The sequence below is a fragment of the Anser brachyrhynchus genome (genome assembly GCF_964034855.1).
Source record: "Anser brachyrhynchus genome assembly, chromosome: 1".
In the NCBI taxonomy this organism is placed as follows: Eukaryota; Metazoa; Chordata; class Aves; order Anseriformes; family Anatidae; genus Anser; species Anser brachyrhynchus.
The window spans coordinates 144,229,551-144,245,316 of record NC_137694.1 but is presented as its reverse complement, the minus strand read 5'-3'; the positions used below and the strand labels follow the sequence as shown (position 1 = coordinate 144,245,316).

General features: G+C 41.6%; 1 protein-coding gene across 5 annotated transcripts in view; it reads right to left on the bottom strand.

Annotated features, from left to right (window-relative positions):
* Window positions 1-524: 524 nt before the first annotated feature.
* Window positions 525-15,766, bottom strand: part of SLC9A4 (solute carrier family 9 member A4) — a 37,917-nt gene continuing 22,675 nt past the window's right edge. For 3 of the 5 annotated variants that reach the window (XM_080601612.1, XM_080601611.1, XM_080601609.1), the window contains 5 exons: window positions 14,705-14,866; window positions 9,920-10,016; window positions 7,612-7,770; window positions 6,931-7,018; window positions 525-2,850 (listed from right to left, as the gene is read on the bottom strand). In XM_080601612.1, the coding sequence (XP_080457738.1) occupies window positions 2,549-2,850; window positions 6,931-7,018; window positions 7,612-7,770; window positions 9,920-10,016; window positions 14,705-14,866 (808 nt within the window). In that variant the 3' untranslated portion in view covers window positions 525-2,548. The remainder of the gene's footprint in view (window positions 2,851-6,930; window positions 7,019-7,611; window positions 7,771-9,919; window positions 10,017-14,704; window positions 14,867-15,766) is intronic. The other 2 variants (XM_080601610.1, XR_013954142.1) reach the window with 2 other exon arrangements.

The window sequence follows — 15,766 nt, the reverse complement described above, 5'->3', positions numbered from 1 at the left end:
GTATCTGTCCGGTTCCCCCGGACAACCTATTCATTAAATCTTCTTAATAACGAAATGCTGAATTTGCAGCTCACAGTAATCCCTCTGTTTAATCTCTCTCCTAAGCCTCCCTTTGAAGACAAAACACTATCCCATCTTCACCCTCCTCTCAGGGTACTACTTTCTGTTCATCGCTGTCTCCAAAGAATGCCTCCAGTCCACATTTCCCACCAGCTAGTTTTGGTGATCCCACTGGCTCCTGACTCTGCAATGCAGAAGCTGGTCCCAACCCTCTGTTCACCCCTTCCATGCATCTACAGTGTCTGTGTGGCCTAAGGACCCCTCACACAAGAACTGATTTTGCCCTCGGTTAAATTTCATATGGCAACTGGGTAGCTCATAGTGCAATTTAAGACCCGATTTTATATGATCACTCTTTTTTCTTAAAATAATATTTTCATTGAGATTTATTGTATGTGATATAACTTGCTACAGGATTGAGAGCTGGCACAGGGTTTTTGTTTAAAAACTATGTGGAGCACTTCTTTTGGTGGAGCTGAATTTATTTGTTGATTTCCAGGTACAGAACTGTATTTGATTGCTTGCTCACTGTCAGTACAAAAGCCAAAACCTATCCTTTCATAAAAGGAAGTTGAATAATTTCTCTGGCACAATGAGGAAAAGCAAACAGAACAGATTCAGAAATCTTTGTACAATTTCAATACAGATGATTTGTTATGACCTGCTAAATATAAAACTTCAAACCTGAGAAAAAGGGAGGAAAGTGATTTTATTTTTTTTCCTTTGGTGGTACATTCCTAATCTGTTAGTTTAGATGCTACCTGTCCTGAATAAGAAATCCATTGCATGAAATGTGATGAAATCATAATTTACACGTCAGAGGTCTTCTGGACTAAGACATACAAGTGCTCATAACAGTAACATCCTCCCCCAAAACCAGAAGGGTGGCATTTTTATCACTGATTCTTACCTCTTTGATTCTTGCAGCGCCATTTACAGACCTCAAATTGGGCAGTTAAGTGAGCTTTGAGTGGAGGAGAGAAAGTGAAATATGAAGAAAGCATGACTGAACTTTGTGCATTTCTCAGCTGCAGATTTGATTTTAGTACAGCTGCAAGGGTGGGTTTATGGACTTCTGGACTCAAATCATTCCTCTGGATAAAATCTACTCACCTACAGTTTTCAGACACAGATGACGGTAATGATGCTTCTTCCATTTTGCAGAAAGAAGCTCTGTCACAGACACTAGGTGAATGGCATTTTTGGCTGGCATTTTAGACTTTATCCAAAATGACCCAAGCTTCCATAGCTTCTTGCCTCCCATGTTCTTACCACTACGGATTTCCACTGCTGAGACTAGAGCATGGGTACACAGAGCCAGTTGGAAGGGAGCTCAGTAGGAGGGCTGGGCAGTCAGGGGATCCAGTGCATGTGCCTCTGGTTATTTTTGCTTTTTTAGTAAATGCTGCTCTGTGCAACATATAGAAAAACACCCTAAAAACCTGGTAGCACAACACAGAGCCCTTCTTTCCTGCTATCCAGCAGGATACAAAGTCAGGCTCTCTTTCACCTTTTGTTCCAGTCTCTTGCTTCCCGTCTGTAGTGCTGGTCCAGCTTCAGTGTGAAGAGTGGTCTAGCAATTTGTGCACCCTATAGTGAGATGGGAGTGAGGGATGGAAGTTATTTGCTCCATGACTGAAGCCTCCTGCTTCAGCTATACAGCTATAATCGCAGGACTACTGTGCACATTCTTGCAGCCCCATGTTTGCAAATGAAACTGTTGAGCTTTGTGTTAGCCTTCCAATAGCACCCCTGGCTGAAGAGTCCTCTCTGGATTTGTAAGTACCAGGATGCCTCCTTTCTTCATCCAAAACAACTGTAGATGGGTGACAAGTGTCTCCATGCTGAAGTTGGTTGAAGTCACAGGAGCCATGAACCTTCACAGAAATTGACTTGAAGCACTTTTGCAAAGCCAAAACCTGAGATGCCATTCAAGTGCTGCAAATGTCCACTAAAGCATCCTTTTGATTTAAGTACCCTTTTAGGCATCTTCAATGACATTTAGGTGCCCTAAACATGCCTGTTTTTCACTCTTACCTGAAATATCTCAGCTAATCTGAGATCCAAAGCTCTAGGCAAATTGAAGTTACCAATCTGGGCACCCATGTCTTAACCATGTCCTTCAGTATTTCTTTCACCCAGATTTAAGTCATAATACAGCACATGGGAAGACAATATCAGCTCCCAGCTATACTACCGCCTGTGCCCAACTATTGTCATTTAAATCCATGTCCAAACCCCTACAAAGATCATGTTCCCCTCTTTCCTACAGTGTTTTGTTGAAAAGTAAACTTGATATAAACATATAAGAATTTGAGTCTTCTCTGAGCCACTAAGTACCTTGATACAGTGTTTGAAAGTGATACGAGAATGAGTGCACTGGTCCCAAAAGGAAATTTGTGGTTTGGTTCATATAAGAGCTCTGTTATTTTCTCTGGAGCAGCGCGCAGAGGACCCTAGAGATGTGAACATCACTCTTCTCTGCTCCTCATATGTCTAATGGCCTGGCTGGTGCCATCGTTTCTGTCTCTTCTTCTGACTCATACCCCTCAACTTCTCCCCCAGTGAATCGAGTCTTTGGCATTAGAGCTAGATTGTCTGCTCTGGTGAAACGATGCTGACTGATTGAATTTCCTCTTTGACCTGAGAAATTGGATGGGCAGACACGTCTGTCTAAGCGTGCCATTGGAATCAGCTCCTCCTGGTGGTGCTTTGCTTCGAGCGGCCGTAGTCGGGGCTGGGGTCTGAACCTTATTGGGATGCCAGCCTCAGAGTTGCTTCTGGGGTGATCTGAAGGAAAAAGACAAAGAATTCACGCAATGACGCAGAGAAAAGACAAACACCATGATATTGGCAAGGACAATTGAAAGGTATTCAACACTATACAGCATTACGGTTTTAAAGCCTAAAATGGAATCATTTTAAATAATTACTATAGAATAAGAGAGCAGTCAAGAACTAAAAATAACCCTAGATCTTTATTTTCATACCAAAGCTGATGTTTAAGAGATGTTATAGATTTTGCCTCTACTCTGAAACCCCAGTGAAAGAGAACATTCAGATATCTTTCCACACCTCGCAAAGCAGCTCCTGCCTTCACAGGGCAAGATCGCTCCTTTATGTACCTTTCAACCAATATCACAAGTATATCTAGTGCCATAGTTGAAAATCATTGTAAAACCCACTAAGAAGATGACTCTAGCACCACTGAAAATCAAGATAACCAGTCACCTGTGGTTAACAACTGGGAAGAAAACAGTTTCACCCGAAACCAGGAGTTTGACTCTAGGGCGCTTTGATTACATTGGGTGTGTCAGACCCACTCCTACCAGCTTGCAGTGCTCCAAGTACACAATTAAAATGTGACTGTGATAGGCCCTAACTCTTTTATTCTGTTGAGTTTACAAAACAGACTTTGTTACTTTTCTTTGGGCCACTTCTAGTCTGACTACACACTAATATATTAGTCAGTTAATTTAAGAAACAACTCCTAACAAGCTGGGAAGTTTGCTGAGATAAAGACAAAGGACCATAAATAATAAAATTCAGACCATACCCTGCTGAAGGTAAAGCTCACGTGTATTGGATACAGTCACACAGTCAAAACTTATCAGGTTATTGCAGATTAATAACTATTAAGTTATTTTAAGCTAGTGTTTATTGCACGGTTGGCACAACATAAGAACACATGCACCGGCACTTACCTCCACAGACCACGAGCACAGATTTCTTTAGCAGCAGAACCTGCTTCTGTTAGACCATGTAGGCATACCATAGGTGCCCCATGAGCAATAAGACAGGATAGATATTTTCAGATTTGAAGGACTTCTACTTAGTACTACAAGACACTCAAGAAGGACATCAGTGTCTACAAGAAGGATATCAGTGCTACAAGCTTTGATTGATGTATACTGCCAAAGAAATCATTCACTTTTATGAAAGTCAGAAAGAGCTGTTAGTCAGTTTAAGGATCTATTTGTAGTCACATCTGTCCTCTTGGTTACTAAAATTTCTGCACCTGCTATGTGTGAGTTAAAAGAAGCTCACTGGAGAGTGCTTGTTCCAGGAGGACTTCCAGGCATAGAGAAGTGGCATTTCTCTCTCTAAAGGTATATGTATTTACATGAAGTTGTCATTCTACTTCCTGCATACTAAGTATTTCCTTTCTCAGTTCCCAACTGCAATTCATCTCATCCTAATATTGATTATATGAGAGGAGTTTATGGTGGCTTTCTCCCAGTGCAGACTTTTCAAGTGATGTCAATGCTACTCTAGGGACCAAAGATGATCATAGAATCATAGAATGTTAACTGAGTGTTCATTTCAAAGTGAATACAACTCTAAACTATTTGACTTATTTGATTTACATATTTTTATTACTCCCCACCCTGTTTTCCCTTTCATCTGGTAAAGCTCAGCAAGTCCCCTTTAATAGTAGGAAAACCTTTTACTCAGGTAGAAACAAAAAAGAAGCAGTAAGACAAGATTTAAATGAGTTAATTTTGAAGTATATGCTGTACAGAGATTATAAGAGAATATGTTCAGGTTTGAATTTGATATATATTTGATTTTCACAAGAATATTTTATGGAGTTTCAGGATGCCAGAAGCCAAGCCAAGAAGTCCAATTATTCAAACAGATCACAAGGCAGGTGTCAAATGTAGGGCTGAGAATTACTAAAAATGTACCTACGTTCAGTGCTTCAGGATTTATTCCTCACCCCACTGAAATAACATGCCTGTTTGTGATACCAGGACTTGGTCCTTTGAAAGTGCCTGAAATGCTTTCAGGTCTGAGGCTGCTGTGTAGAACAATTTGAGTCTTTCAGAAAGACACAAAGACACATATCCCCCACATCCTGACAAACAGAACAGAAAATAACCAGCTCTTTAAAAAATAAAAATAAAAAATAAAAAAAAAGTCCCCTTGCGTAACTTTGATCTTCCCCTCTGAATAGATCCTATGGGTTTCTGTTCTGCCTCCACCACATGTGGGTGCACAGCACCAAGGGGATGGTTTGCCTACACAGATCTCTTTTGCTTTCATCCCTTTCAGAGCAAAACAGAAAGAGAAGAAAGAAAATAGTTTTGCACCTGCAGGAAAGAAACTTTGTTGTTCAGGTTTTGATACAAAGATGATGATTAGAAATATGCTTTCAATCACTGTAGCTATTTTTGCAGAAATGAAAAGTAATTTTCAGAGGTACCCAAATGCATTTCAGGGTTACATAAAAAACTCATAAAGGAGACAGGAAAATTATATGGGGAGATAATGATGGACATTCAAGTGTCCTAAATTCCATGCTTTCTCTGACACTGTCCTGCTATGTCTTCTTGGGCAATTCAGTGTTGCTCAATCCTTTATCTCTGTCTCCTTATTTAGGGTTTACGGATGGGTGGTATTTTGTAGTAATACTGGTATTTCTGGACAAACTTACCAGCTAGTCTCAGTACCGTTTGAGTTATTCTATGTCCACAACACAATATAAATAAAATTACTATGGGAAGATCATAGAGAACAAGCTGGAAAAGGGAAGAAGAGACCAGGTAATTGCCAGGGGAAAGTATTTGGGGATCATACAAGACTTATGATGAGATCTTTAGGAAAGGAACCAAAGGTGGGTAAAGGAAGGAACTAGGGTGGTTTGGGGAGTATGGGACAAGTGCAGTAAAACAGGGGGAAAAGGGGATCGAAAGGGGATGGATGCATTTAAACAGAGGCTGGTCAGGACATGTGTCTGGCCATGCCTTGTACCAGATCAGGACAGTTTTTTTCTGTCTTCTCATTAAACTCCACATTTGTCTGTTTTCCTGGGTGAGCAGCTCCCTGTACTGTGCGCACATGCGCATGAAGATCTGAATGCCAGCAACCAGAGGGACTGTGGACCACTCATATTGTGTGGGTATATATCAGTGCAAAACTGCTAGCAATCATGAAGCCAGCGGAGCCACTGAGTAGGACACGAGGCTTGGGAAGCAAGTGTCAGAGCAACCATGACTATGGGACAGACACTGAAGAGGGCAGGGCTGTGAGTTAGCTGTTGCATGGACCAGGAGATCCAGACTGGAGAGAACACAGGATCTGTGAGTGGCTACTGGTAGGGCCACAGTCTAGACCAGGTACCAGAGAGACTGGTTTGTACATATGCACCTCTGTGTGCGAGGCAAGGGGAGACCCAGGAACCAGCGAGGGGGAAGATTGGGTGGCCAAGGCCAGTTATGGAGGGATCTACAGTGTATATGCATGTGCATGTGCATGCATACAATTCTCCACTACCAGCTTTTCATCCTGATCAGCCAGAGAAGGGAACAGGATGATGCTGTTGGTGCTGTGTGTATGTTTGTGTGCTGTACTCAATGTGCTGCTTAGGGTGGTTGGTTGTGTGTGTGTGTGCATACACTGAACTACGGTGTGTGGGCATGCTGTTGGGAACTTCTGCCCAGCTTCACTGCCCACCAGCCCTGGGGGCATGGCTCTGTGTCAGCCTCACCTCTGTCAGGCTATCAGCATCAGCATCTCCTTACAGTTCTGCATGCAGCTGTGTCTGTGGGGCTGCAAGGAAACAGACAGTTTGCTTTCTTGGGCTTATGCACATGCCCTCATGACCAGGTCAAACTGCAGGGATCAGAGGAGAATTTGTGCAAGAAGAAAAAAAGAGAAAAGTAGGTGGTGCTGGAACAAGACAGAAACTGCAGCAGTCATGACCATATAAATGGCACAGATAAAAAGATAGGAGAGAAGGGTGTAACTCATTTAAAGAGACCAGGGATTTCCATGGCAGTATTCATCAAGTACTGTTAAATCCACCAAACAACTGCCCAAGTATCTTTCACTGCTGGAGCAGGGTAGAGCATAAAGCATTTCCATTACCTGTAAAAGTAACGTGCCTTGCTTTTCGCCAAATGGGCCGGCCATGGCCCTGCGGCAAGGAGAGGTAGCGTGCGCCCGTGGTGCTAGCCTGCGTACAGACAGACATGGGTTGAACTCAGCTTCAGCTCCAGTGAAAATCTCTGTGTCTGTTTTAATAGGCCTAAGGGTGTTTTTCAGTCAGTAGAGAGAAATATGCTCTTCTAAGATTCACCTTTCCTATTTCAGGTGACAAGTATGAATAAAATGGAATTGTATCCAGCAAGAATTTATTTCTTTTAGTGATTATTTCAACTATGCTATCCAACGCCTACATATGGTCAAACAAATCTTACCTTACTGATCCAAAGCTCAAACTGTGGTGTCAGGGTGTCAAGGGCTTTGGATCAGGCTTTTTGTGAGACTACAGGCTCACATAGGTGTGATTATACCTTGCTTTGCACATGCCAAAACAATGAAAGTTACATAATTTTACTACTTATAGACATAGTATGTAATTTTTAACCAACATATAGAGGTAGGACATAAAAAATGTGGCTGTCCACATGCTAAGTGGAACCATTTCTTCTTAGGTGCTGCACCGGGGAGAGTATCCATTTTAACTGTTGTAAAAAGCATACAGAAATGTGTGTTTCTTTCCCTATTTACAGAAAAGCAGAGGATTTTTTTCTGTGTTTTGATTACATGAACAGCAGTTTGCATAACAGGTACCGGTCTACCCCAAGGTAAGCTGTTTCCCTTCCTGCAACTCTGCCTCAGGCTGTGCTGCCGACGGATGAGGATTTCCTGGGCTTGCTTCTCACTGGTGTTGGTGGGCAGGTTGTGGCGGTTGTATGATGGTGCCTGTAACAGAAAGTGCACCCTGTTGGTTTCCTTTGCACTCACAATGTTAATTAGATAAAGCACAGCCCTGTCGGTCACAGGGCCAAGGGCACACCACCAACTTGCTGCAGGTCCTTTTGGCACCGCGTGGAAAAACATAGCCTCACGCTAACCTCACTCTGCACAGCAAGGCGTGAGGACGTATGAGCACAGCTGTAAGCCCTGGACAATATGCCCCCATTCCCAGCTGACTGTACTGCCTCTAGGGCTGCATTTTGATGCACTTTTTGATAGACTCATGCCTTCTTGAACTACACCATAAAACATATCCACCTGCACTAGCCTGTTAACACCTCTGGGCTTTACCTCCCCCTCAGCCTTTCCCTGATCATGCAGTTGGGAGCTACAGATTGGAGGCGGGTCCCAAGAGACAAACAGCTGGTTAGACCACCTCTGAGCCTTGGTACTCATACTACTGAGCCAGAGCAAGTTGCAGACACGACTGGGAGGTAAACATGATGCTCAGAGTACATCTCCAGAAGGAGATGCACAGCTCAGTTTCCTTTACGTATTTGGACAAAGTACACCTTAACGTTACCCTAAAGCTCAACATTTTTTAGGACAAGATTTTTAATTTATTGTTTACGTCTTGTTAAATGAAGGGAAAGAGATTAATTCTCTGCCTAAAAGAGAAAGAATCACTTAAGTTTATAAAAATCTCTTCAAATGCAGAATCTGATCTTAACCTGACTAGAATAGGTCCTTGTAAAGTTGATCGGATAAGGCAAAGCACGATCAGGCCTTCAAAGTTTAAAGTGAAGTATTAGAAGTAGTATTATTTTACTTCCAATCTTTTATTTCCAAAGCACACAGACCTCACTGCCACATAGGAAGTGACTGGCACTAATGGTCATTACTGTAATTGATTTTGAAGAGAGAGAGGTCATTTCAGCTAAGAGGCAGCCATATATGCAAATTGTTGCTGGCAAGATAAGAAATTAATATCATAAGGATAATTGGCCGTGGCAAATCAAACAATATTGGGAATGAATATCATATTAATAGTGACACTTTTAAATGAGCAGGGCCCAGCATTTCCTAGCAAATGTGTGTTACACGAGTTAGCTTGGTTTATCTGCATAATTTCAAGGTTACACTAATGTATCCTCTCCCACTCTTTGCTGCATGAGAGCACTCAGTTACATATTCAGGGCCCAAGACTGCATTAAGCAGATAGGATAACTTGGTCCGCACCAAAACCAGTACAAATTTCTGCAAAACAAATCTCTGCTAAGCTTTTTTTTTTTTTGGGGGGGGGGGGAGCTTGTAAAACGAAACTCCGGAGGAGATGGAACTTTTCTTTTTTTTTTTTTTTCCTCCTCTTTTGGCGAGGGGAAACTGTAACTCCCACGCAGGGGGAGGGCACAGCAGCCTGCCTCTCAGCTGACTTTGGGCCACGCGGTGTTTGCCACCTCCGCAGCGGAGTTTGGCGGCTGCTGGCGACCCGCCATCCTGCTGCCTCCCACGAAGCCCTGCCAGCCTGGGGGTGATTGAAGCCCTGCCAGACTGGGGGTGCTTGGAAGCTGCCGGCCCCGCTCTCCCCCATCCCGCTGCCATGCCACGTGGGGCATCTGCCACTAACCCAGCCTCCCAGGCATCGGCAAAGCAGGGGGTCCCCGAGGGGCCTTTTTGGTCTTAAGGCTCCACTATGGGTGGGTTGCTTGGAAAACGTGCTGTGCCTGTTGCTGAGAATACACCATCTGAGCTATGGTGTGAGGCGGGCGGCCCATGTGGCTGTGGGAGCACCCCAGCAGAAGCAGGCCACAGGTGATGCAGGGAGAGGACCTGGGAGGCCAGCCTTGTCCAGGGACATCCAGCGGGCTCAGAAAGGCCGTTTATGAGACACAGGTAGCCGTACAGTGAGGGAAGCCTGACCTCTACAGCTCACTCCTGGATTTTCCTGGATTTTCCTGCTGCTCTCAGTGTGAAAAGCTGATGGAAAAACCTGCTTTTTTTTTTTGTCTTCCACTGAGTAGCAATCTGTGAGGCTGGCCTCCTTGTGCAGCCATGGGCTGGTCCCACTGCTAACACCACCCTTGCCATGAGATGGGGAGGGCAAACAAGAGCTTTTGGTCTGCAAACACTGCGCAATAGAAGGCGACTCACGCACCCTTTGTCGCACTTGGTATAGGTTATGTGTCAGGACATTTCTCATGGACTCCACCTCAGCAGGGGAGAGCCTGTGCACACGTTGATTTCTACAGCTCCTGTAAATAAAGAAGTTTAATTATGACATTAGGTTGGGTAAATGCTAATGCTACAAAATGATGCATGAGCTGCTTTTCGTATTAGGACAGAAGACTGCAAAGAGCCTTTCAGTAACCAGTGACGGCACAAAATCATCCAAAGCTGAATGAACAATGTCAGGCTTGGCTTCTTCCCAGGTTTTATCAAAACACTGGGCAGACAGAGCAGACCCACAGCCTTCATGGAGCTGACAGCAGAAAGTCTCCTTGTATTTCAAAGAGCTTCAGAAGGAAGTTCATAATTAAGGATTAGGCAACCAACAGGAAGGTATTGCAATTTCCTCCTCTGTTTGAATCTGTTCTTCATCATGGTGTAACAGTCTGGGCCTTGCTATCCTGCTGGTTTTAACTCCTCTGAGAAACTGAGCACATCCTTAAGAAATAAAGCACACCCTGACTAGAGTCCAAAAGATCTCTCTGTGGCTAAGGGAACGTATAGGATTTCCTTGGTACTAAGCCTGTTTCTCCATTTAAAATGAAAGAACTACCTAAAAGATAGTAATCTTTGCATTTTTAGCAAACTGGGACAAGAAGCTGACACTCATTTGTAACTGCCTGGCCTTTTCACTAGCAAAATAATGGATGAAGGCTGCTGTGAAATGTTAACTGGACCTGCTAAATCAGTCAATCTGTGTGAGAGTTAGTGTTCGGCTCAATTCCCAAGAAAAGAAAGGGAAATAGATAGTCATCATCCAGGATGAATCAGTCTGAGTTCATCTTGTTGTTTCTGGTTTTTCCCTTTCTCCATTTTTTTCTTTTCTCTTGTTTAAAATTTTATCGTAAATCTTTATTTTCAGCCCAGTGATGTCCTTTAAGTTCTGTCTGTAAATTGTGCAATTAAGGAAAGGATTATTATCAACATACAGTATTGCCAGAGTTTTGTGTATATTTATTTTTTACTCCTTTTAAAATAAAATTACTTTTAACGGCAAAGGAAGTTAGATTCCAACAAAACTAAGATTATAGTGTAATCATAAGGAAAAGGTTTGAATTTTGCAATTGCAGCTAATTGAGCAATGTTACCACGATTTTGTGCTATAATCTAACAAGACACAGGGAGAGAAATGGACTCTTTTTCTGGCTTTGACTAGAAATCTTATCCTGGCTTTGAGAAATCCTTCCCAACAAATGTATGATTGACACAGATCAGTTCTCAGCACCAGCAACAACAACAAACCTAGACATTTACCAGCAGGGAAGAAAGACCACTACCACCACAACCACATAATTCCAGTCCAGATCGTGTTTTTGGTTGGTTGGTTAGTTAGCTTTTTGCTTGCTTTCATCTCTCAGGGTTACCACTGAGAGGATCCAGGGATGCCTCCAAGTTCCCAGGTGAGCACTTTCAATGCACCTTTATTCCATACTGGGTCTGGCATGTCCTAGGCTGTAGGACAGCCCACGTATGCTACTTTCCAAGAAAGGAAACCAGCCTCTCTGCTGTCAGCAGCCCCTAGCTTCTCTCTCTTTGGACAAGGGAGGGACTGAGGTGCTAAGGCACACTTATGAAAGCAAACACAAGCACAGCCCCTGGGGACTAACGGCAATCTAATTGCAATCAGCCGGTCAACCAGTTCTGGTATATAAAATGCAGCATTTGTGTAACGCAAACTGAACATCCATAGTGCAAGTGGTGTAAATGTCACAGGGAGTAACTCCCTCTCACATCTTCACTTCACCAAATGTCTCCATAGGCTCTTTACACCTTGCTGTTGGGAATAACTAGGAAAAGTGGTGAGCAGCACTTCAGCAAGACATCAGATCATCTCTTTACCTTTCCAGTTGCATACCTGACATCTCCACATGCCAGTACAGAAGAGGAGGCCATTCCTAAGTCATTTAAAGGCTTATTGTGTATCTTTTAAAGTGACTTATATAAAATCAATATAATTCCCCAAGTTTTTCTGAGCTGGAATAGCAAAAGAACAAACAGCAGGAAGATAATGTGCTTTGTTCTGAAGCAGAAATAAAAAGTATGCATTCTTTTCATGGGATTAGATATTAACCTACAAAACTGATAACAAGACATACATATGGTAATAAAGACGGGTTGCTTTGAAATTTTGCAATATATAATACATTTAAAAAAACTTTTTTTTTTTTTTTAAATTGGTATATTACCAAACCCATAAAGCAACCCTTATTGAAACTATTTCTTTGTCCTTCTTGAAACCCTTAGAATGTTAATGGCAAAGAATGGCACAGGCAATATAGTTGCAAAGAAAATACTGAATTGATAATATGCCATGGAAACTGACTCTCTCTGCATAATGAGGACCATGACAGTATCTCTTCTTAAGACTTGGAGATAGTTGATACAGGGAGGAAATAAAATTCCTTCCACAATGCTTGTAAAATTATTTTTTATGTATTATATCCAAAATTTTGAACATTGTGAACTCTCCACCAATCTTCACTTAGTCCTATGAAGGAAGTAGCATTCACCAGGCACAGCTCTTGCACAGCTACACCATCAAAAATGACAAAATGTCATTTTATTCTGATCTCTACTGTATCGATACTCTGTAAGATTTACTTTTACACAAGTCAGTATTGCAGTAATATGAATCCAGCATTAATTAAACTCAGAGCTGATTCATCTCTGTCTCTCTAATGGGCATTGCTAGGGTATAATTCCAAAATACAACCATAAAAACACAGTTTTGATTATATTTGCTTGGCTGTGCTTTTGTCTTCAAAATTCTTATTTCTAAGGTTAATATTCTCCAAGCCATCATAACATAATGCTCGATTTTCATTTACTTGTGGATTTTTTGTCGCATGGCCTGTGGACAAATTTCTCCAATCTGCACTGGAAATGCTAAGTGCATATTGAACACCCACACCACCTGCAGGACTCCCACCAGCATGAATGCAATTTCTGAGCACAGAGTTTATCTACACTGATGAACATGCGCCTTGATTGTTATAGAGTATTTCCCCTCATGTCCCTAAATGCTGCAGAAGTGATCGGAAATGCTGATGAGTTTTTTTACTACTATAGCACCACAAATATTGCTATACATGATATAGGTTGGAATATGATTTCAAATCTCCATTGCTCATGGCCGGATTTTTGTATGCTGACTGAGGATAGCCTAGTTATAAGCCAGCTCAATGAGAAAAATCAAATCATTTATGCATGCTTCCATTAAGAAACATTTTATTCTTTAGCAGATTTACTTAATCACTCAGGAGAATGGAGTAATAAGATTGTCTCAGACCAAAGACACAACTATCTCACTATCCTGTCTCCTCCAGGGTTCCTCAGTGGACACCTACTGAAGAATAGAGCTGTGAAAACTTGTATTTTCCTAACACTCTCACAGCCTCCAAGGATCAGAAAGGTTCTGAGTCACTTTTTTTTTTTTAAAGATGACATTTTATTTTTTAAAAGTCTGTCTCAGGAGGAAAATCTGTAAATCAGAGGCTGATGCACAGTGGAATTTTATTACAGTTTAAAGTAAAGATGGCAAAATCTAGTCTGTCGTATTTATTATAGAATATTTTTCAGTCTAAATGCTTATCTTGGGAGAGAATTTCTGAACTACTCTAAAGCAATTTGTCTTATTTCCTTTTTCTCTCAAGAAAAGAAGAGGAAAGTGGTTTGTTTGCCATAGACTGTCTACCAGCCTTGCACATTTACTCTTGGCTCAGAGCAGTTAAGGGAATACAGCAGACAGAAAGGAGCCTGACAGACATGCAATCTCTTTTAGTATCATCCATTCAGCAAAGAATGACTTAGAAAGAAAAGGGCTAGGTCTTATGCTGCAAGCTGACATCAGTTTCAAGAAAACACATGAATTTTGATGTGATTATGCCAAACAGTTTCAAGAGAGATTTTAGTTTAAATTCCTGTTGTTATTTGAAATTTCTGGTGTGGGGTGAGAGAAACAGCGAATAAAAAAAATATGCTGGGCCTTGCCAGAGGCTGCTGCAAAATAGAAAGGACATAAGCCTTGGGAGAACTAGCATTCATTTAGCGCACTATTGAGAAACTAGGCAAATGCATTGGTGTAAATTCCTCATTTCCCATACTGAAAATCCAAGGTAAGGTTTAGAAAGTGTTCTCCATAATCCTTTCTGTCTTTTTCTATTTTCTTCTCTGAAACCATGTTCTGGCCAAAGTGGTTATGGAAGTACCAAAATATAGCAGAATGATTTGAGGGACTGCAACCTGAAATAGCAAAAACTGCAAATGCTAGAAGGAAAACCGTTCTCTTCTCATTGGAATATTGGAGTCAAGACCTTTTCTCTAGCCTCTCCTTCAGTTCTCTCACCAGCTGGCAGTGATGAGTAAAACCCATTGGCCAGCACACTGAAGGTCACCGCCCCCTCAAACCACTGCTGTGATTCAAAGCACTGAGAGTGGCCTTTACACCTGACTTGTGTTTCTTCTTCTGAATTGCCCATCATTTAAAAAAAAAAAAAAAAAGAAAAAGTAATTTTCAATCTGTCAGCAAAGGACCGATGTGCAAATATGAGTGCCAAAGTGCCAGCCCAAAACAACACATTCCCACGACTGTCTTTTTTTTTTTTTCCCACACTTTTCTGTTAAAATCACAAAATCCCTTGGGTGTTGCCTGATTTTTATTGCCTTCCCTCCTGTCCCACTCTGCTCCACAAAGGGTGAAGAGGCCAGTACTCACTGTAAAGAAGCTGTGGATGATTTTGAAATTTCCATGGCATTCTCAGCCATCTCAATGGCCAGTTTTATCTCCATCTTTTTGTATAATGACACAAGGCTGGATTTGGGTTGATGCTCCCGAATTAAAATTTTCTTCAAATACTTATTGTCAAACTTCTTAAATCTGCAAAAGAGATGTTAAAATCAAAGTGTAAAAAAATGAAATGTGTTTTTATTTCTGTGGGTCAAGCTGATCTTCATTCAAATGTGCACATCTATAATTCAACAGTGGAAACTGTATCCAAATTGAAGGCACCTATGGACTCCTGAAGAACGAGTGAACAGAGACCTTTAGGGGGACATTTGGCATGGTCTGGTGGTCCACAGAGATTGTAAAGCCCACTGGACAAAAGAAAGAAACAATCTGCAATCAAAGCAAAGAAGAGGACTGGGTATGTGTTTATATAACACTGCCACATTTGTAAGAAAAGAATATGGCCAGTCTCCATGCTTTCATACAAATGTATTCTAATAGCAGCAGCTGCTCTTACAGTAATCCTGGCCTATTCAGCCAGCCACCAATAATGCTTCAAATGGCCCAGTAGTTACAGTAGTTTGGGCGCATTATGTTGCTGATAATTTTAAATCCCAACAATTAGGCTGGAGAAAATATACTTCTTTGTATTCTGAATGACAGAGAAATTGAATGGACCACAAAATACTATGCGCACGCATGCTGCAGATTGTAAAATATCTCTGATGTATGACATAATTTGAATGTGAATGTATATGTGTGCTTTGGAACAGGTATGTACTTTCAGGCAGATGTTTAGCAGAACAGCAGATCTTCTTACAAGTTTCTTTCAAAGGAACAGTTTACCACAGCAAGGTAATGCTTTCCACAATGCTAAGAAAAAGCAATAGAATTTTGTACATTTTTCTTTTAACATGACTGGTCTTCATACTTACTCAAATAACAGAGAGAGGTACACAAATGTTTCACTTGGGATTGAAGCTCTTTATATATTTTTTTTTCTTTTTCTTTTTTTTTTCAGAAAGCAACCTGAAGTGTCATCACTAAGGT